General features: G+C 51.2%; 1 protein-coding gene across 2 annotated transcripts in view; it reads right to left on the bottom strand.

Moving 5' to 3' along the window:
* COL4A1 (collagen type IV alpha 1 chain) overlaps positions 1-22,472 on the bottom strand; it is a 152,549-nt gene that overhangs the window by 19,029 nt on the left and 111,048 nt on the right. For both annotated transcript variants that reach the window (XM_082435260.1, XM_082435259.1), the window contains exons 22-40: positions 19,265-19,360; positions 17,219-17,302; positions 16,600-16,670; positions 12,748-12,939; positions 12,018-12,186; positions 9,594-9,686; positions 9,399-9,503; positions 7,519-7,616; positions 5,564-5,714; positions 5,243-5,356; positions 4,416-4,583; positions 4,208-4,297; positions 3,238-3,390; positions 2,984-3,082; positions 2,783-2,872; positions 1,340-1,479; positions 777-903; positions 602-682; positions 44-142 (exon numbers count right to left, since the gene is read on the bottom strand). In XM_082435260.1, the coding sequence (XP_082291386.1) occupies positions 44-142; positions 602-682; positions 777-903; positions 1,340-1,479; positions 2,783-2,872; positions 2,984-3,082; positions 3,238-3,390; positions 4,208-4,297; positions 4,416-4,583; positions 5,243-5,356; positions 5,564-5,714; positions 7,519-7,616; positions 9,399-9,503; positions 9,594-9,686; positions 12,018-12,186; positions 12,748-12,939; positions 16,600-16,670; positions 17,219-17,302; positions 19,265-19,360 (2,220 nt within the window). The remainder of the gene's footprint in view (positions 1-43; positions 143-601; positions 683-776; positions 904-1,339; positions 1,480-2,782; positions 2,873-2,983; positions 3,083-3,237; positions 3,391-4,207; positions 4,298-4,415; positions 4,584-5,242; positions 5,357-5,563; positions 5,715-7,518; positions 7,617-9,398; positions 9,504-9,593; positions 9,687-12,017; positions 12,187-12,747; positions 12,940-16,599; positions 16,671-17,218; positions 17,303-19,264; positions 19,361-22,472) is intronic.

Here is a 22,472-nt window from a genome sequence, read left to right as displayed (position 1 = left end):
GAGCAGAGTCTCATTCTGAAAGGGAAATGGGAGCCCAACATACCTGGTTCACCCTTATCTCCTGCCGACCCTGGGAATCCATCACTGCCGGGCTCCCCTTTCTGGCCGGCCGGGCCCGTGGGACCAGGCTTCCCAGGAAGACCTCAAAGAGAAAGGTCAGATCGGTCAGGCATGGAACCTATCACGGCACCCTGATCTGCATGTAAAATGCACCAATCCTGACATTCTTCCAGGGAGCTGTCCCTCCCACCCCCTAGCATGCCCAGCTTCCCCGAAGTTACTCCTGACACCCCTTCAGAAGGGACCCTCATGCGGCAGCAACGCCACTGCACAGTGACCCCCTAAAGCTGGTGAGAGTGGAGAGAAAGGACATCCATCTACCATGCCGAACAGGAAAGGTTTCTAGACCCAATTGGAACTAGCTGTAAAACCAGTTCTAGGTCTAACTGGTGGAAAGACCCTAGAAGTCCCCCTAGACTCAGTTTGTTCATCTGGAAATGGAGGTGTGAGCCCAGCTGGTCATCCAGAGGTCACCCAGCCTTGATGCCCCTTGGCCTCTTCTCCACAGGCCCCCATCTGTGTCCTAGAAAGTGGTCTCTACCTGCTTCTCCTTTGATGCCAGGGAAGCCATCCAATCCCGGGAGGCCTTTGTCACCTTTTTCTCCAGGCAACCCAGGGCTTCCTACAGAAAAACCAAAACACCAGAACTCCCATGACTTTGAGTTTCTCTTTGCCATCCTTGAACCCCGAGCTCAGGAGGAGGCCAGCTCACTTACCTGGATAGCCAACACTCCCTGGTGAGCCTTTGGGGCCCGGAGACCCGGGCATCCCTGGAATCCCACTGCTTCCTTTCTCTCCCTTCTCGCCAGGGCTTCCTGGAAAACCTGCTACCCCTTGGTCTCCCTGTGGGTGGAAATTGGGCCCATTAATGTTATATCTGTCCTTGGACATGTGTCTGGAGGTGCTTTCTGTATACATGTGAGTGCAATGACTATCGCATGGCAGAATTCCACTTCCAGCTTTCTAAGGGGAGAATCAAAGCCCTCTGAAAATGGAGGCAAAACCTGAACCAGAGCAAAAGAGCAGCTGCCTGTTCTGCTTCTCGTGTTCCTTCTCCATTTCTCCCCGTGACAACTTGCTACCCAAGCTCCCAGCACGTCTCGGATCCTCCTTGGGGACACAGGCCATGAATAGAAGGGGGAGGCAGGGAGACTTAAAATCAACTGGAGAAACCGTTCTGTGTTATGATTCATTTACTGTGTGGAGACGCTCAGTAAACGTTCCTCCAAAGCCTTTCTGTGGGGATGGGTGGGAGGGGTTTCCGCGGGGATGCTCTTACCTTTTCCCCGGGCCGTCCTGGAATCCCAATGCCAGGCAGACCCGCCTGCCCTTTCTCTCCTTTTGTTCCCTTTTCTCCAGGTGAGCCAGGGATGCCCTGCAGGCCAGGGAGGCCAGGCACACCTTTTTCTCCAGGTATTCCTAGAAACACACACAATTGAAACAGAACGTGTGCTTAGCAGGTGCTAATATTAAAAATAGGAAAGCGCTTCAACTGCCAGCCAAGAATGAGACGGAAGAACACGTATCCCCTCATTTCTCAAGTTGTAAGTGATCCAGGCAGGTGCCAGCCACCCAGACCACATTAGAACCATGCCAGGAAACGTTCCTCCTGTCTTTTAAAGACAATCACGTTACAAAGGGAGAAAAAAATACCTTAACCGCTTAGCATGCTTCCTTTCCCAACAGCATTAAACATGGCTTCTATGTCCTTCATTCCGTAGTCAAATCTCATTATCCGAATGAATCAGAGGGGGCGAGAGGCAGGCCATGGAGAGTAAAAGCATACCTGCTTCCAGGATGGACGTGGGCAGTCAAACTAATTTATAAATAGGTGCCAGGGGAAGCAGGCTTATGCCTGACCCTGTAACTGACCCTCTGCGGCTGTTGGCTTGGTTGTCAGGGGCAGCTGTGAGTCGGTTGACAATGTTATTGTAAGGAGAACTTGGATATTAAATTGCAGCCAAGGCCTGGGAGATTACTGCAACAAAGGGAACCCTGGTTGTTTTATTGCAACCAGCATCTGCCTAGCAGAATGAATGACAGGCCCAAGGGATGTGTTGCAAAAAGAATTTAAGAAGCCTTACTGCAGCCGCTGGGTGTCTATATCTCAAGCAAAGTGACAACGCGCCTCGCAGAGACTTGGGAGGAGTGAGGGGGACAGGCTGGCCGCCCTGACTTCCTGCTCCAGGCAGATGCTAAGAAGCAGTAGCACCTGCACCATTCGGGGCCTGAGCCTTCCAGCTGCTGCCTCTGCTCTGGTCGCGGTCACCACCGCAAACGCTGATGGCAAAGCCTGGGAGGCCAGCTCAGGACCGGGGCAGAGGAGCCCAGGGGATTCTTCTGAGCTAATGCCAAAGGGTTTTACAGGCATGAGCTTCTTGTGCTGACACAACTGAATGGAGAATTAATCACCTCCTCGATGGATCCAAGTAGACGGATCACTTGGAGGTAACTGAAAGTTCAAAGTACACAGCCCGTGTTTTATTTTATTAAACTGTGACAGGTTTTGTTTGTTTGCTTGTTTAAGCAATGGCCAGAAGGTCAACCAAATGCCACCATACTTAGGCAAGAGACCACACAGAACTGAAGATGTGAGTTTGTGTCAAAGACACATCTCCCTGGATTACATCCTCTGTGAAGTGGGTCTCACCCGCAGACTCGTCCCACAAGCACCACATGTGCAAGCACTGAAAAGAAAACTCCTTTCCTAAACCCCACATACCTGGCAGGCCCATTCCACCAACTGATCCTTTGGGTCCAGGAAGTCCCGGAGCACCTGGGGTCCCACTTATGCCCGGATCACCTTTAGGTCCTAGAATCATAAAGAGAAAAACCCAACAGGTCAACGCCCATGAAAACTGCCAGGTAACCTCTCCCCACACAAGCCCCTGCCGAGCTGGCGACCTTGAACTCCCTTCCATACCTGGCTGCCCAGGTTGTCCTGCCTGACCGTCCTTTCCAGGCACTCCTGGGGTTCCAGGATCTCCCCGGGATCCTTTATCACCAGTTGGGCCGGTTTGTCCTGCACGACACACACACAAAAATAGTGACAACCACGTCTGCTTAAAATAAGACAAACTGTAGAAACACAGGTTGGTCTGACATCACGTGTGAAAAACTGAATAACTCGTTAGACACCTTCTCCCCCCTCCGAAGGTAAACTGTCCTCCGCGTTACCTTTTTCTCCTTGGTCTCCCTTCTGGCCCTTCATGCTGCCCATGTCCACTTTATCCATGGAGCCCGGCTTGCCAGGAAGACCCACATCTCCTTTATCACCCTTGAAGCCAGGGTCTCCCCTGGGTCCCGAGGTGCCCGGGAAGCCGTGGTCCCCTGTAGAAGGAAGAGGAGGCACCGAGTGACACGTGGCCAAGGGCCCCCAAGGCAGTGACAAGTGTGGTGTTCTTTCTGGCCAGTAGAAGCAACTGATAAACAACCTATAAAGAACAAATAGTCTGTCCAAAAATGGCATTAAATGGCGAGTGTCCGAGTTACCCAGAAGAAAGTGACAGCAGGGAAATGAACAATAAAGCCATTTTCTAGAATTCATTATTTGCTAATAATTCCAACATATGAGACTTCACTTATTAGCTTAAATAATTTATATTTTCTCTCCTTCTTAAATACCTTCACGACGCCTGTTCACAGTGGTCCCTCAATTCTATACTAAAGAACAGAATTTTCCTGTTCAACTAAACAAATGACCATTTTTATGTCTCACATTTAAAGTCAATTTCTTTTTTAAAAACAGTATTTGAACCAACTTCAAATATCAAGATAAGAAATAAAAAGTAAGACTTGTAAACTTCCCGTTTGCTAATTTGATTCCAAAGATTCAGTCGCTGTGACTGAATCTTCGAATGACTAAAAATACCACCATTTCTCAAAACAAAACAGAAAAAACAAAAACTCTACTATGCCAACAAGGAAACCCGAAAACCTGTCTTCTCTCTGATTTTTTGTCAGGGCACAGCCCTTAATCCCCACGATGCATGAGCGTCTCCTGGAAGAAGGAGTCTTCCGGACCCTTGCTTGATCTTCTTTCCCAGGCCTCTTGAAATGAACTATGATCTACGACTCTTGGAGAATTTCCCACAAGGCATCGGGACACAGACATGAGATGGGCTTTTCCAGAGTCACGGCTCCCTACCTTTTTCACCCGGCAATCCTGGCACACCCGCTGGTCCCGGCGAGCCGGGCTGCCCGGGGGTCCCCATGACGCCCATCTCTCCCTTGGAACCTGTGGCCAGATGGAAGGACCGTGAACGCTGATGGCAGATGCCGAGCGAGGGTCGTGAACAAGACCAGGTGAGGCGTCTCCCCAGCATCCACTTGGGTGGAGCTCACAGGTCATTTACCTGGGAACCCGGGCTGTCCAGGTGTGCCCTGCTGTCCAGGGAGACCAGGCAGCCCCGACTGTCCCGTCAGGCCGGGGAGCCCCTGCAGCCCTTTGTCTCCTTTGGGGCCCGGCATGTCCAGGCCTGGGAATCCGGGGAAGCCCTTCTCTCCTTTCACTCCAGGGGGGCCTGAGGTGGGGAAGAGAAGTGGGGCGTCAGCAGGATCGACAGGGTGTCCTGCAGCGACCTGTACCCTGTTTAACCGTTACTTTCTGCAGAAGGTGTGTAGCCGTGCCCACGTCGGGGGTAGAGGGGAACGGCTTTCAGCTTCTCAGATAGTGCTGTTTGGGGCCATCGGTGGGCAAATAACATCCCAAGACAAAGCCCCGCCTGCCTGCCGTGAGCCGTCAGCAATTCCCACCCGGGCCCCTCCGCAGTATTCAGACCTAAGCCCAGCTTCTCCACGGTGTCTCTCCCTGACTGTCCTGCCCTGGTCCACCCCCGCCCCCCCGTCTCACTTCTAGAATGATTATTAAAGGCAAAGGTAGCTTCCAGACAGGAACTCATTTTGTTTAAGTTACCTACAACTTACTAAACCTCCTATGGAAAGATAAGATAGAGATACCGATCCTTCTAAATTAAATATAAAAGGTAAAGAATATACAATATAGAGGGGAGGTGTCTTTGGCATCTAAACCAATTTCAGAGGGAGGTAAAGAAAGGTGTCTGTGACCTTACGTGTAAGCAAACAACCAAACCTATAGCCACAGAATAGAACTGACTTTTCCCCCTTTTAGTCACAGATTATGAGTTAGGGAAGGGAACATTCTGGAAGAACGTGGTATCACCTGATGACCCTGGGGGTCCCTGTCCTCCAGGGGGTCCCATAGCTCCAGGAGGGCCTATTCCGGGGACTCCAGAAGCTCCTTTGGGACCTTGCAATCCAGGAGGTCCCGGGTCACCTGGATGGGGAAGAAATCATGAATGCACCACATGGGGACACAGTGGTGTGAGCGCCTACCACCCACTCACGCCGCTCGCCAGGAACCCGTCTAGAATTTTCATCGTTCACTCAACAGACATTTACTGGGCCCTAATAGGTGCTCTGCGGAGACACAATAGACAGACCCCGTCCCTACCACAAGCTGGATTTGCCCGTAAGAAGTCACCTCTGATTCCCTGAAGGCCTGCAGGGCCGATGGCGCCGTGCTCTCCGGGAACGCCTGGTCCCCCGATGTTTCCCTTCTCTCCAGGGGTGCCGGGGATGCCAGGGAGTCCTGGCAGACCTTTGAGTCCCGGCAGACCAACTCCAGGCTCGCCCTGGAAACCCCGAAGCACAGAGAAGCCAGTGACCCTCAGAGCCCGCGATTTTACCAGGCCAAGAGCGTACGTGTTAAACGATGCTGCCGGTGCATTTACAAGAGCGGTATTTGTCCCACCTTCCAGCTGGCGGAGCTTCTTCACACCTATTGTTGCCTTTCAATCTCACTACAAGCCGAAAGGCAGGTAATTTTTATTATTTTCTTTTCACAAAGGAGGAGAGCCAAGGCTCGCCCGTTTGGACAGCTTGTCCACAGTCAGAGAGGCAGGAGTTCCTTCCGCTGGGTCTCGGCCCCTAGACGCTGCTGCCCTGAGTCTACACAGCGGGAACACACCCAGCGTGGTGTGTGGCCAGCGAATTGGTATTAAGAGGTGGGAAGTTCCAGGACTGGAACAGAACTCCATTTACTTCATTTTTTTGATGAAACGAAAGCTCTCATGTCAAATTAAACGCTTAAAACCTCTTCATGAATTAAAGGGCTTTGACACACACAGATGATTAAAAATAAAGGCAGTGTTTTGAGGGCCTGAAAGAGCATTCAAAGCACCCCAATTTAAGCACCGACGGGCCGTATGAAGCAGAAGGTGGACATTATGTCACAGCGCCCCTCTGGCATCCCTGAAGGCGACAACTTCCAGATGAGGACCAGGTGGCGGTAGGCGGGCAGTGGTGGCTTATCCACATGGCCCCGTGGTGAAATCTGCAAACTGGAGGGAACTCAGTCCAAGGGATTTTGAAAAAGCTCAGAATTTCAAATCGTAAACCAAATCCTTAATTCCAGTTCCATTCGGCACTTACTAGCTCGTGAGCCAGTGTTTGAGGCGATCTACATACTGCGGTCACTGACTCACTGTCACACCCAGTGCGGGTCATCAGGGGAGGGCGGGGGTGTGTCACATAAAGGCCACGTGCTCCACGTCAGCCTCACGGGGCAGGGACACCCCCTCGGGTCAGGCGTTCCTCAGGAGGAACCTTCCCCAGCATCACTGAGGCACAGCTGCCAGCGTGCACCCCCGCCCATCCCCAAGGCAAGGGCGAGGGCTGTGTGTCGGCAAAGGTGCATCCCCTGGCCGTGGCCTTTTTCCCAGGTAGGACAGACGCCTTCTGGCAATTTCACTTCCCTTCCTTATAATCAGAACAGGAGAGGATCTAACCAACAGTCGCCTGTACTTGCTGAGCGGAACGGCACGTATCAGCAAGCGGCAGAGGGGTGTTTGGGGGCAAAGAGAACCCTGACGTCACCCTAGTCCCGGGGTCCCCGACCAGGGCCCTGTGCCGCACGGTGACAGCGGGTAGCGTCCGGAGGTGTTTCCGGCGGTCGCACTGGGCATGCACGTCGGGGTGCTCCTTTGGCATCTGTGGGTCGGGGCCACGCAGGAGGCTGCTGAAGACCCCACAGCATTCGGGGCAGCCCCACCACGAGGAATTACGGGACCCGAATGGCAGTGTCACTGAGGCTGAGAAAGGCTGCCGTCCACCCCGCTGGGGGCTGTTAGGTCACTCAGGACAGTGGCTCCCAAACAGCTTTCTCCTTCCACTCGTGATACGACACACGTCGTACCTGAGATCCAGGACACACACAGGCAGGAGCCCACTCACAAAGCAGGAACAAGTGATTCTCCCCAAAACAGGCACGACCGCGTGCTACCCCGTGTACTTTGGTACTTTCTATCTGATGCTATTTCATTCAAACACAAACCACGCTGACCCAACATACCCTGTGAGATTAACAGCCCACAATTTATGCGTCCAGTTAATCACAAGGACGCGGAAACAGCAATGCAGAGAGCGCTCAGTGCCCACCTTTTGGCCAGGCGGACCTGGGTTGCCGGGTAAGCCATTGAAACCTTGGCGACCGGGATTTCCAGGAGGTCCAGTGTCTCCAGGTAAACCGTCAACACCTGTTTGGAAGAGTCAAAAAAAATCATTCATGTAAAACTACCATTCCCTACTTTCTCCACTTCTTTCACACCTGCTCAGATGAACCTGAACAGATTTGAGGGCGCCAACAAGGAAGATGAGACCATCCTGGTCCAGGGGTAGCCTGGGGGCAGGGAGCATTCGCAGCGCCGGACGCCCCTTCCTCTTTCTCCCTCACACCCGCCCCCTCCCTTCCTTTTCTTCTACGCACTTAGAACTTTTCTCTCCTATCTGCTCCCCTCAAACGAACCAAACCAAACCAAACCAAACCAAACCAAACCAAACCAAGCCAGCATCTGCAGACTGGGAATGGCAATTTAGACTCTGGCAACTCCGAGTGTGGTCCGGAACGTCCCTGTCGCCTGGTTAGAAACCCAGCCGGGATATCCCCACGCAGACCCGCATCTTAACAAGACCCGTCGTGATTCCCGGACACGTTCGGGTTTGAGAAGCGCCACCTTAGACCGCCTGTTCTCCAACTGCACCACGCTGGAGGCACGTGGGGGCATTTGGAGACTGGGTCCCGCCTTGAGGGGCTTTCTGACGGCTGCCCACGTGGCTATAAACGGCAGCAAAGTGTGAGAGCCGCTGGGCTAGGCTCTCTCTGTGTGATGGAAGGTTGGGGACACGCAGTGATCTGCAAGTTTGCAGAAACACAAACCTGAATCGCCCGTGGCGTAGGGCTGCTGTCTCGAGGGTCCTGACAGACAGTGCACATAACTCCAGGCAGCTTCGTGCGATGTGGGCAAAGGCTCTCTGATTAAGGAGGCCTTCCTCAGCTAAATTCTACCTGCCGTGATGGCAGTGGTCTGGTTCTCCCATGGAACATGCAGAAGGCCTGAGCACCGTCCCTGTGACGCTGGAGGGTCACTGGGGGGCCTTCTGCCCCGTGAGCCTGGCAGAAGTGGCCATGAGCGCGGTGGGCATCACGCGGCTCCCGGGGAAACAGGCCGCTGTCTCCCGTCCCCGAGCGCGAAGGCCTGCAACCTTGAGAGCGGGTGCAATGCAGAGCCCTAGACGAAGCCCAGAGGCTGGACAAATCTTTAAACTAAGTTTTGGTGAAACGGCGGTAAAACTGGGGTCGGGATGCCGGCCCAAAGGGAAAGGACAGGCCCCTCCCTGCTCACAGCCCTTCTGGGCTCTGGACCAAAGTCCCTAATGGCCATTGTGCACATCAGTCTCCCTGAAGGACTAAGAAAGCAGCAAAAAGGGTAAAACGGTCCTCTTTACTTCCTTACAATTTTCAGAAAGAAGTACTGGCTCTGGAACGTCCATGCGTGTGAGGGCCTCTCCCCCAAGAGCAAGGCCCCTCCTCATTTTCACCGCACCATCCCCCTGACCTTCCCCCACCTTCCAGACCAGCCTGGTCCAGGCCCCGGCGGGCTGTGTGCTCCCTTCACGGATGAGAGAGAGACCCCCTTGAGGGTAGGTTTAGGCAAACGTGGCATCTGCCAGCTCCCTGGGCAGCTTGGGGTCCTTAAGGTCCCAACCCCTTCCCACCAAACCACTCGGCCGGGAGCCCACGTCACTCAACACCTCGGTGACCGGAATCTCCAGCCTGCACACCACGCAGCTCTTTCGCTAACTCGCACATGGTGTGTTTACGTCCACCGCCTCTTTTCTCCTAGAATTCACGTGAGGATGAGCGGAGAGACCACAGCCCTTGGTGCTAACCAGCTGGGGACGGGCGCCACCGTCGGGGCCCACGCGGGCAGTGGCCAGAGCAGCGGCCCACCCAAGGCTGCCCTGTCCTGCGGGTTTACCTTTGGGGCCGGGAGGCCCTGGAAAGCCAATCCCAGGCTGGCCGACTGAACCCTTCTCTCCAGAGAGACCCGGCCTTCCCGGGGTTCCAGGAAAACCTCGGTCACCTGCGGTGAGAAAGACCAATGGTCAGCGTGAGAAAAACGTGAGCACATTTCCCCCACCCCAAGCCTCCAGATGAACGAGACTCTGAGTACCTTGGGGCCCTTGGTAACCGGGGGACCCCGGAAGTCCTGCAGCTCCAGGGGGACCGGGTAAGGGCATGACTTTTCCTTCTTCACCCTTGGGACCTGGGGAAAAAGAGCAAGGACACAGCGTGAGGGCTGCTGCATCACATCCTTGTCTGCACGCCTCCATCCCTTCCTTCTCCTTTTCTAGAATCTCTCACAGAGAGCTCCTCTTCTCCCAAAATGACCTAGATGTTTGTTTGACACAAGAATTCTTTAAGCGTCCAAAACAAGAGTCACGAAAAGCTAAAAACTCTACAACAATAAACAGTGAGATGACCCTGAGTATCAATTAATCTGTCCCAAAAAGTCAAAGCCTTTTCACCGTTCTCTCTCAGTTTCTCAGACAGGATTGGTTGTAAGTTGCTCTGATGCCCACATCTGGTGGGAAGTTATCTTCACGACGTGCCCCGTGGGTGATATCGTTACCCTAACAGTGAGCTGGACGGTTCTGTGGTATCTCCAGCCCAGAAAAGCCACCTTTTCCATCTCCAAACTGGGAGGTGCAGGCGCAGCCCCGGGTGCCCGTGCCTACGAGATCCACTGGGTGTCAGGATTGAGCTGTTACGAAAGGACCAAAGGGCTCATCTCCACTGAACCTTCACATACCTTAGAGAACTCAGGATCTGAAGGGCCTCCCAGGGACAGCCAACACTGGCTTTAGCTACAGACTGTGGGAAGCACCAGGGCCTGACCCCAACACATCTTTGCTATCAGCTCCAGCCCTGGGAACAGGGCTTTTATGACCATCAGACTAAACACAGCTCTGGCAGATCAAAGAAGTCGGGTTTCTAATCCCAAAGCTGCCTGGGTCTGGATGGCCAAGGAACCCTCCAGAATGTGGACAACTGACCGACAGCACTTTCAGCATTGCCTCTTTCGGGAACCCTCTTCCCATCCCGTCAAGAGGTATCTGTTTGTGTCCCACTGGCTTTTCTGATGGTAGTTTCTGGCCGAGAAAAAAAAAAACCTGATTCCTTTTTACACGCTGCAAGTGTTCAGATTCCGGAAGCACGAAGAACACTTGAGATGGCGATTTGGGAATTAGGAGTGTGGGGTTAGTGACCAGAGGCCCGTTTCCGAGACCCGGGGTGTTTCTCAGTCAAACCCAGCATTTTCCTGCCCCGAAAGGAGTCGTAAGAGAGACGTTCCTGGGTCCCTTGCTAATCAAAGAGCAATCATCAATGGAGCCCTCACTTGTGAGTGAGTAACCAGCAATCACCCAGCGCTGACGGTAACAGTAGCCCATCCAGCAAGGCGCTGTACTTGGACCTCCGTCAAAGGCTGCTGATGTGTCCTGCGTTACGAAGCCGACGAACCCTACACTGGGTCTTCATGAGGAACTAACAGTTCCCCGTGGGGACAGGAACTGACGAAACTTGGGCTGGATACGTGGCTCGGGGCAGAATCGGCAAACGTGTGACAGCAAGAAGGCCAGACTGTAATCGCTGCTGAGTCTCTCCTGTTGGAAACCTCGTTCTTCCAGCTTCTTAGTTACTAGGCTTCTCCAGGCTTACTGGCCACACACCTTTAACCACCCCAAATCACCTTTCATTCATTTCTACAACTCTTAAGCCATCTTAGTCACAGCACACGTCCTTCTGTCCTCTGTGTCCAGGCCGTTCCTGGCCTCCTCTCCTCCAGTTTCCTAGGCAACGATGTCAATGTTCCATTTCTTCCCGGAATCATATTCAACTAAGAAGTCACTGACAGCCTACTGTGTGCGGGGCCCGGGGACCCCCTTTCACTTCCGTCCCTGAAGATAAGCCCGTCGTGAGGACGCAGTGGAGCGCGTCCGTGGGAATCCCTCACACAGCCCCCTCCCACGTTCTTCACCAAAGCCCGGGCGGTGGGCTCCAGGAGGGTGGGCGGCCTCTGGCTTGCTTCCTCTCTGGTCGCTTAGCTCAGCGCGTGGCACACAGAACCACGTGGAAAAACAGTCAACAAACGGCTGGAACTACCCCGAAATTCAACAGCCAAGTCAAAGCAGCAGTGGATCAGTCACTGAGCGTGTGCACCTCAGCGGAGGGGTGAAGAGTAAGTATGTGGCTTGGGATACACAGAAGCCAAAAGGGACCGCTCATCGGCGAGAAACAGAAGACGGGCTCAGGCTGGCATCACTTCCACATCCACACAGAAGGCTGACCTTCTCTGCTGCATATGGTGTACTTATTTATAAGGAAATCACCTATACCTTCAAGTTCCTGTTATCCAGACCCTCCACGCCACTGGCCCATCTCATAAAGGAAGGAACGAGATACAGAAACGCTAAGGAAAGGTTGCTCAGGTCTCATCCCCCCTCCTGGCAGAACTGAAACCAGACCCACGTCCCCATGTCACTGAGCCCAGGGCTCCTGGCATCTGCGTGTGGCACTTGAGGTCCTCAGGCCTCACCTGGCAGGCCTGGGGACCCGGGGTTTCCCGGAAAGCCCATCTGTCCTTTGTCACCAATGGGGCCAATAGGGCCAAACCCTGGAGGCCCAGGAGGGCCGACGTCACCACGGCTGCCGGGGAATCCAACTCCTCCCGGGGGGCCACGTTCTCCTTTTAATCCTACTGAACCCTGAAGCGAAAAGAGAAAAAGACGAGTTAGCAGACATACCAGCACTCCGATCTGCGTCGCATTTTTCCACCATCCATGGTAAAAAAGTGCCAGAGTTTAACTAGCTGTGCTACTTATTAACTTCAACCCGTCTGCAAAGGTCACCTTGTAGTTAATAAATGAAACCGGCATTCTCTCCTCTAAGCTGAGCAATCGCCCTCCCAACCCAGACATAAGGAGACGCTCCAAAGAGGAAGGCACTTATATCTGGAATCTTCTTTGAAAGGGTGACTTGAACGCCGCTAACTTTAAAATTCACCTCCCGTCCGACATATGGAGGTCTTTTCAGTTCCCCCAGATCCATCAGAAGACACTGACCCCTTATCACCTAATCGTTCAAGTCAAGGCTATCACACCTAGGTTTACAGACTACAGTTTTCCAGTGAACGTGAGACAAGTTCGTTTACAACAAGGACCCCCCCCGGTGAAAACAGGTCAACATGATACCAATTACTCCTTCCTCCATTCTTTGCATATCCATCATCTGTCAAGCGCACCTTCAAAGTCTGGGAATCAACATACCGGGGAGCCTTTGGGGCCGGGCAGACCCGGATGGCCGTCTCTTCCGGGAGAGCCTGCTCTGCCTGGCATCCCGGGCTGGCCTGGGAAACCTGGGGCTCCTTTGTCGCCCTTGAGTCGCATTTCGAAGTAAATCTCGCCAGGCTCGCCCTTGGCTCCTGGCTGGCCCATCAGCCCTGGCACACCTTGCGGTCCCTGCGAGAACAAAGCCTTATGAGGCCACCACCGAAGACGCCCATCCATAGAGCAAAACGACAAGGAAATCAGGACTCCACCTTGAAAAGTGGGGACGGGTTTAGAGCTCCCCGTTCCCTGTGTAGGAGCAAAAAAAAGCCAGCAGCTCTGTGACAAAGCCCTGAGCTGACCTCACTGCTGTGCGGCCCTTAAAGAGCCTCTAGTAATGGAGACGGGGACAGGACGGGGGAGTGAAGGAGAAGCGCTGGGCCCAGCCCGTAGATCAGTCCTTAGGTAGCTTTCTTGTCTCTTACAACTGCTGACATTCCCAAGAACAGCTCAGCTACGGCTGGAAGGGGCTGGATGTTCGATTCCCGGGCCCAGGAACCAGAGATGGAGGCTGAGAACAGCCACGTTTCCTAAGTCTGGTCGGTGCTGAAATCACACAGCTTGCCTCTCACGCGCACAGCCCTAATCCCGGAAGAGATAAGGAGGCCCAGAGCACCCGGAAAGAGGCAAGTCGGGGAAGGGAGCACCAGGGCAGCTCTGCAACTGGGCTTTTGAGCCGTCAGCAGAATAAACTTTCCCAAGAGACACACACTGGAACACTTCTCAGTTCCTGGAAAGGGGGGTCTTCAAGGAACGCCCACCCCCTGGATGGTTCCTCCGCCAGCTCCCCTTGAGAGTGGGGTTCACCAGGAAGAGGCCCAAGGCTTTAAACAACTGCCTCAGTTACCTGTTCTCTGAGAGAGGGATCTCTTCAACCTCCCCACTCACTTGGCAGAATTTAAACTCTTGCAGAATTCATGTGGTTTGAATTCCTTTTTGTAAACTCCCTTTGAAACGGTTCTTGGATGTAGGTGAACCGCAGTGCGTGCACACACGTGTACACACACACACACACACCCCCCCCCTCTGTGTGTACCTGTAACATGTACTCCTCAAAGTACTGGACACAGCTGGTCGGAGCTGGCCCTGAGCTGGAAGTGCCCCTTGTGACAGAGGACACTTCACTCAGATCTACTCGGGGAAGGAAGGGGAAAGATACCCAATCTATCGTATTTACTCTAGTCCCACTATCTCCACCAGCCACCCGCCAGGAAGTCTAGCAGAGGACATGGAAAATTCTTTATTTGGTTGAAAGCTGCTGTGGCATTTTGTAGCTTTTTCTCTCAGGTAACATTAGCTCCTGTGCCTCCCTAAGGCCCAGCTAATCTCGGAAGCCCTTCCGGATAGGCCCAGGTGGCCTTCTCCCCTGTTTCCTCCGTGTCCTGTATGGTCCTCTTTGCTCTGTTAGGGACATTTGCTTGCCTTCTGTCTCTCCACTAGCCTTTCAGGGCTGTAAGGGCAGGACCAAGGCTTCCTGTCTTTGTGCCCTTAATGTCTACAAGAGGGAGGTACCGGAGGACGTGTATGTTGAACCAGCAATGTTCACCAATAAAAAGTAAAGGCCAACGTAAGAAATTACAACCAGTGCATATTTTTCTCAAACCGGAAGCACCCCTTATGTTATTTTATGTTGATTATTCACAGCTTAGAAGTATAGTATTTTCTAATACTATGAGCACAGGGTGAGAAAAATACAAGTTTTTATTTTCATACGGATGACCGTGTCAGCCATCGTCCTATTTAAGGAAGAAATCTAGGACTTCTTTGAAAATTGACATTTACAACCCTAGGACATCTCATGTGGATTCTTTGCTAATCCTAAGTGATTCAAGGGTCTTTTGATGTACATCCCTTAGGATAAATGTCGAAGAATCAGGCGCTGTCTTGGAAGTTTAGCACTGGCTACATAAGTTGGAGAAGATCTGACAACTTGTGCAGTCTGCTTCTAGAAAGTGGTGCCACCATGGGAAAAGCTGGGAGAAGTTCGTTTCAATTGACACAGGTCACTCCCAGTGACCCCGGACCTGCTTGGGGGCTGGGCTTCGTCATCTCGGCCTGGAGCCCGCCTCTTGTGGTCTGTCCTCCTTTCCCCAAATCAAACCCTCAGCTTTCAGAGGACATGTCCCAGAAACGCTACCTAAATCAAATGCAGAATCAGAGCTTTCTTCATTGGAATCTACTTTCCAGTTTGCTCCGCTGGTTGGCAGAGCCTCTTTTAGCCTCCAGCCAAATTCGAAATAAGGGTACCACATTTTCGAGCTAGTTAAACCACGGAGCTATGATATAGCATCTAATAAAAGGAAGATTATTATCTTCTCTTAGGTTATTTACCCACAGAACAATTTTTAGAAGTGTCTTCCCTCTGCACCAAGAAAGATGCTCCCTGGATGGGCAAGGCATGGGGATTCGCATTTTTGTTGGACATTTTCTTTGTTTTTTTCTTTATCGTGACTTCTCCTCAACCATCCTCCTTCCTCTTTTCTCATTTATATTGGATTTGGGGCTGGCAGGGGGGTGGGGGGCGGGTGTCTGCACTGGGTTCCAGGCAGAGTGGAGGCAGGAAGTATTCCAGGAAGGCCGAGTAGATAAAGACCGTGCCCAGACTATGTCTGTTGCCTTCAAAGTTGTTCCCACTTTGATCACCACCACAGTCAGCGTTCCCAGCTTTGTGAACTTCCAACTTATTTAGAAATATGTTAAACAAGTGTGACTTCTAACTTAGCTCCCCAGGCACCGGGGAAGTTCTGGAAAGCAGAAGCCCATGACTTAACTTCAAAAGGAGAAAACTATTGCTGGATTCCAGCTGTTTCATTCCTATTTCAACTCACTTTTGCCCTGACCTGCTTTTACAGAACCTTCCAGAAATATCTTCTTAAATTACAAATGTTAAAGACCTACAACCAAAAAAGAATAATGCTAAAGATTTGACTTTGTTTCCATTACGACAAAAGAAAAGGAAAAAGAAAAAAAGGAATGAAAGAAATTGTAGAAACTGATTAATGCTTAACAGAACTGAGAAGCACAAAGAAAATACTAGAACAAAGCCCAAAGGCTTAAAAGCTTTAGAAATAGAGCTGATTACATGCACAAAAAAATAACGTCCTTCAATATTTAAGATTATTACTATAATCTGCTATTCAATGGCTTCTTTTAAAACAACGTAGAAAGGTTAAGAAAATGGTGTTCTGTCTAACTGAAAGGTTTCATGTCCTTGTGATCGAGATATTTCATCTATAGATTTGAAAAAGTGTCTTTGCAACAGATGTTGGTGATAGGAGTTTTCAAATTCTGTATCTGTAAGAAGAAGAAAGGAATCATTCAAATTCCTAGAGGAAAATCAGCCAGTGCTCCTTCACTGCCATAGACACCGTCAGCGCTGAACTTATTCACTGACAAGCTTTAGATTATCTGGTGTGAGACTGGATGATGGTGTAAAAAGACAACTCAACAGTGTGGCTGTTAGAGGTGACTCTTGGTGGCACCAGAGACCCTGCGGGAAAGTGACCACCAGCACTCGGTCATGCCTGGAAACAGGTAAGCGGCAACTGAATTCTGACCAGGTGAGAAGAAAGGCAAGTTGGGGTGCAGGTTCTGGATGCAATGGTCCTACTTATCCTCAGGTCAATCAGTCAGGAGAGACATGGGGAGTAATTCTAACTGCTCGACAAAGTGATCCTTTACCAGCTCCCAAATAAAGCAGGAGTCCATGTGCAAATGCAACGATACGTGCCTTTGCTGGTTTGCTCGGTGGCAACTTCTAATATGTCTAGGAACTCAGACAGGTTTACTTACAGGCAATCCTTCAAGACCATCCCTGCCGGGTAAACCTCTGTCGCCCTTGGCCCCTGGCTGTCCTGGGAAACCTTTCGCAAGAGACAGAGGAAAGATTCAGCACATTGTTGATGAGACACTTTCAAAGAGCTCAAAACATTTTTACCTTTTCACGATTCAAAAGTGCAAAGATCTTCATACTAAGTGGATGATGTTTGAAGCATCTCGAGACAGTAATAACAAAAATGCCCAAGATGGGCTCAGAAGGGGGAAGAGGGACCCCCAAATGCACACGAGTAACACTGATGCGGAATGGCTACAAACCCCCGCCCGCAAGCCCAGGGGCCACTTAAACCAAAGCAGGCAGGTAACCTCCTCTGAGATAAGGAAATTTGCAGAGCTGTGTGAACCATATGCTGCTATCCTTTGACTAGGAAATCTTTCTGACGCTGAATTTGTAAGTCATCTTGATAATTTTCAACAAAATGGACAAATCCTAGAACTGTGGCTTCACATTCTCATCTGGTGCTTTAGTGTTGATGGAGAAAATCAGGTCAGGGAGTAAGATATGCTTCACTGTGAAGGTTCCAACCCATCGAAGCAAATTCTGGCCTGGTCCCTTTCACATTTGGGGCCTTACCTATTTCTCCGGGGGGTCCCTGTGGCCCTGGGGGCCCACGAAGTCCTGTTGAGTCACAGATGAGGCAACTATCTCCTTTTTGACCTAAAAAAGGAGACACGGGGTATTATATAGAACAGGTGAGCAGAATCCCCTGAAGCATAGGGACAGCACAGGAGAGGGAAGAGGAGGCCACCGTTTACCCAACAACTGCTCCAGATGCGTCCATCTGCCAGTGGCCGTGTGTCCCTGACACGGGGCCCACCCTCCGCCCTCTGCACACATCACAGGTAACCACGGGTGCCCTTCTAAGGAATCCCATCCTTCTGCCCTGCCAAGGCACAGGCCCTGCCTCACTAAAAAGTGATCCAGAACTCCGTTTTCCCATCAGCCTGAGATGACTCGACTCTATCATTTTGTCTCTAATTCTAAAACTTCCCATCATCTTTCTCTTTGATTTTGTATTTTTTAGCCAACTGCACATGTAACTCCTGGACTTTAAACCTATGTTCCAGGCTGACAAATGACAGATGGGAGTAAGAAGGCACAAAATCCAGGGCAAAGACCTGACCTGACATGGAGGACCCAAGAGGAGAGGGACCCCAGCACATGAAAATGCGAGGAAATGCCTTTCTTTGGAAACTCTAACCTCTTACATCTTGATTTTCAAACTAAGCTAAAAGGCCTTCGAGTGTCTTAGATGTGCGTGTGTCCTGAACCTTAAATGTCAGGTTTCTAGGCACAGATAAGGCCAACAGAGAGCAGAGCACACGTGGAGAAGCTGTCACTCAGGAGTCACAGAGGCTGGGCTGTGTGCCCCTCGTCCCCTCACCCTGACCGGCACCCCAGCCCCAGGCACACCCCACACCAGGCCCCAGTGTCAGGAACAAGGGCAGAACAGGAGTGCATCAGTGGGAGGGATGCACTGTTAGTTGCCTAGTAACCCAGCCAAGCCGCAGGTGCTGTGGGATCCGTGTGTGTCTGTCCTGAGGCTGGACGTGGACGGCGGGGAGACCTCGCACTGCAGTCTGGGCAGGCTGACGGCTCCACCGCAGGGGCGTGAAGGCACAGGAAGAAAGAGGCTCCTCTTAGGAGCCGGGGGACGGATGAACACACGTCTCAGTACAAAGAACCTTCCGACCATTGGCTCCGTCACAAAATGGAACAGCCTACCTCAGAAAGTGCTAAGCAACTGGTCACTAGGGAGATTCATGAAAAACAAATGACACGCCAGCTGGTGGCACAATCCTCCCCGCTTGAATTCTAAGATCGCTTTCATCTAAGGTTCTGCAACTTACACGGCTGTCAAAATTCTAAGACATTTTCCATGCATTTGAGCTTCAGACTTTTGAAGAGCAAAAACTCTTTGCGATCCAAAGCCAGAAAAGGAACCCACAGGGATCAGTTTTGGGGGGCCGCCCTCTCTTTGTTCTACTCTCTGGGTATTAAGAGACATATACTGAATAAACACTGGAACATCCTTTGTTTACTCCACTCTAAGACGGGACTGTTTGTGCAGTGATAATCCATCGTTCTCAAGATTGTGAAGGATTATGATGAGTCCCGCGTTGGCACTGCAGACGACACTTGAAAAGTTTAAGATAAAACTCAGAGCCAAGGGTGGAGGTGGCTGATTCATCAGCGCAGATCTGCTCACACTGATTACGGAAACGGGGACTGAGGGGTGGTGAGCATTCTGTATACACACTTGTGATCCGGCTTCAAGGAAAGACGTGCATTCTCGGAGAATGCAATCTCTGACTCTGAACCGAAGGATCGCAGGAAGGTATCAATCTGAGAATTTAATCTGCTGACCTCACAGAGGGTAAAGAACAGGGAATCTGACTTCAGGGCCCGTCTCCCCGTTGTCTCCCAGGTGATAACTGTCTCTTCAACGCCCAACAATCTCAGCAGAGCTGTCAGGAGACACGTCTTAGGCATGGACTTTGAGGAGAGCTTCAAATAATGGAAGAAGATAGCCATGTCCACCCAAAGCCAGTAAGTATGTAGAAATGTATCACACGCCCAAGCACAGTCAACATTTTTTTAAAAAATTAAATCTCTTACCTTTTTCCCCAACTTCGCCTGTCAGCCCCGGCTGCCCCGGACTTCCGGGAGGACCCTGGCCACCTGGCGGCCCGGGCTGGCACTCCACAATTCCATCTGCAATGGATGTTTAACAATTAGAGGATCACTCCCACCAAACAGAAGCTAGGTGTTTTCACCCTCTCTTGATTCAATCTATTACAAAACCAAACTTTATTTAGGTTATTTGGCAATAACCTTTGGCAAGGTTGTTTAGGTTTATTAGAAATCCAGCTGTGGTCTGCTTTGAAACAATCCTAGTACGTTAACTTGTAAAACGTGACCAGCGCACACAGCATCCATCCACGCCCCGTCACAAGCTGTCGATGCTAAAATTTCTATTTTACAATTCTAACGCTTATTCCAGCACATTAGCCCTGTCCTGAACCTTATTTCATGTTATCTTGCAAGGTACACACCATCACCCTTACGTCACAGGTTAAGAAACTGAGGCTCAAAAACTTCAATGATTTGTCCATGTCCTACATCTGTGAAGTCAACACAGAGACTTCAGCAACTTTATGCCTTTTTTTCCTCCTGAGCAAACTTACAGCGAAGTACTCATTATCTTAGAGACACAGACTGCCCGTGGGAAGACAACTCTAATTGTTTGTTCCTATTCAATTCTGAGCATTATTGATGTGAAGAAGCATGAAAATGAACTGCAGTGACGCAAACACCATCTGTTGTGGGTTCTAGTAAAAAAAAAAGTATTGTTTTCGAATACACACAGTGATAGAGTTTATATTTCCTTCTCCAGTATCTCTGAAGGAAAGTGACAGAGTGCGTGCTTGAACGTGAGGCTCTGCGGGCACCGGTCACAACCGTAGCCCAGACATTCACAGCTGCAGCTCCTACTCCCCCCCCAGCTCACACATCAGCTCCATCGGGAGGGACAGAGGGCGAGAAGCATCCCCAGCCTTTTGGGCTTTTCACAAGGGATGCTGGGGCAACGGTGGGTGTGCTCTCCGCAGACACAAAGGCCTAAAAAGGAGCCCAAATTTCTCTGTCTGATGACTTTGTTTAGAGCTCAGAGGAAAAAGTTTCAAGTGTGTAAGAAATGAAGTCCAGGGGTTTTTTGTTTGCTTGTGGCTGTTTTCCTGGGAGCTTCTCTGAATAAAGCACAGGCGAGGAGGAACCCTGGGGTGGCCGTATCTCTGCCCTGGGTCCTCTGGCTCCGGCCGGCTCCTTGGTGACCCCATCGGTCTTGAACAGAGTGGAGTCGTTTTTATGCTTCAAAAAGCTTCTCTAAAATTCCTTGCCTGGGAAGAACTCATTCCCAGCCCTGCAAGCCGAGATGGCTGGACCCCCCGATGCTGGAAACACAGGTGCGTGAACGCTGACAGACGTAAAATTATTATTTTTCCAGAACACACCTCCCGCCAGCTTCCTCTCCATCAGAATCCCTACACAGCCCTGGTAGGAAGGCAAGTTACCGTCCTCATCCAAATGAATTTTAAATAATTTTAAGTCTAAAGCAAGAATACAGGGATGTGTCTGAGGGGTTTTGAAGGGCAAGTTCAGGTTCGACGTTTACACCGTCTGCTCAGGAAGGCCCGGCCGTCAAGGGCAGGGAGGGCTGCAGCCACACGGGACCAGAGCGCAGGAGCGGACAGGGCTGAAGGCGGCTCCACACTCCCTGGTGAATGAGCAATCAAAGGGTCCCAAGGTGGCGATTCGTTAAGATGCAGCCTCTTTAACGTGCGCTGTAAATGTGTGTAAAAACCTCACTGATAAATGATCACTCAGCACGCCGTGATTGTGAATCACCTAATTTGCACAGACTGGAAAGGGCAACCCGGAAACCTGGAGGGTACCTATCCCAATGTAATCAGCCGACACATCCTACACAATTCACAGCAGGGAGAAGTTCAAGTCTTTCCGTGAGACTTGTTCACATTTCAGAACTGGCAAACTACGAATATGAAAAAAAGGTTCTAGATCTCCCCACGGTTGGCTCTCTCGCCAGGGTCTTTGCCGATCACTCTTTTTAAAGTCAGAACCCACGCACGGCCCAGACCTCTGTCTTCCCTTCCCGGCTTCCTTTCCTCCTGTATTTGTCACCTCCTGCTACCACATAATCTACTGATACTTATTTACTTGATTTCTGTCTCAGAATGCATGCCCCAGGAGGACAGGATTGTTTTGTGGGCTTTGTCACAGGTCTTAGGGCAGCGCCTGGCGTATCATAGGCACGCCAATGTTTGTTGAATGAGTAAGTGACCAAGGAATGAACGAATAAGGACCCAAAGGCCCTTCTGACGCCTGCAGCCTTCTCTTGGACACATAGAGAAAAAGTGACTTTGGATTGCATGCCTCGAAGACTTCGATATTTGATCTTCATTCTCCACGTTTCACATCAGAAGGGGAGGAAGTCCCCGTAAGGTCACAGGGGACCCATCCCTCTGGCCCATGAACAACAGGTCCGAGGAAGTTCACGCCGCTCCATTCCCAGTGAAGCTTCACATCTGGAATCACTTGTCCCATCCACTCCGTATCTGGCCTCCCTACGTAACTTCATCCGTGAGAAGTCCTTTCATGGAGGTGGGTCTGCATTCCAGCAAATAAGCCACCCGGCACCTACAGCGTGGAGACCCCCTTCCCACAACCCACAGAGGACCCGTGCCTCAGACGCTCGGCTGAGCACACGCTGGAGGTCTGAGCTTACGCCCACTGGAACGATTAGTTTAAATCCCCTCAAAGTTTCTTTTATTTTGCATTGCGATTACTTTGGAGCCACAGAGCCCCCTTCACTGAATCAAGAGGTTCCTGTTCCGTGCTCAGCTTTGATGGTGGGCAGACGAGAAAAATCCAGGTAAACTACCGTTCAGATTTGAAGTCACTTACAGACAAAGCAGCCCCTTCTCCGTGTGTGTGTGTGTGTGTGTGTTTGTGTGTGTGTGTCTTAGTACCAGCTTGTGTCTCTAGATGAACAGAATGCGTTCCTTTCCCAGTAAGAACCCTACAACTCAACTGGTTTGCTTTCTAACTTTAGATGCTGGTTAGGTTGGCCCCTATTCCTCTAAACCAGTTTCATTAGTTTATGTTCACTCTTCCTTTCTGCAGTGACTAACTCTGCAAAGACAACTAAGTGAGATACGAACAATTCATAAGTCGCTGGGCACCCAGCCTCTGGCACTACACCTTCCCCAGCCCTGCCCCCCATCTGTCCTGGACAGGACACCACGCG

The sequence above is a fragment of the Balaenoptera physalus genome (genome assembly GCF_965194825.1).
Source record: "Balaenoptera physalus genome assembly, chromosome: 18".
In the NCBI taxonomy this organism is placed as follows: domain Eukaryota; kingdom Metazoa; phylum Chordata; class Mammalia; order Artiodactyla; family Balaenopteridae; genus Balaenoptera; species Balaenoptera physalus.
Note: the sequence above shows the minus strand (reverse complement) of the source record. Positions and strands in the feature narration are given on the sequence as shown.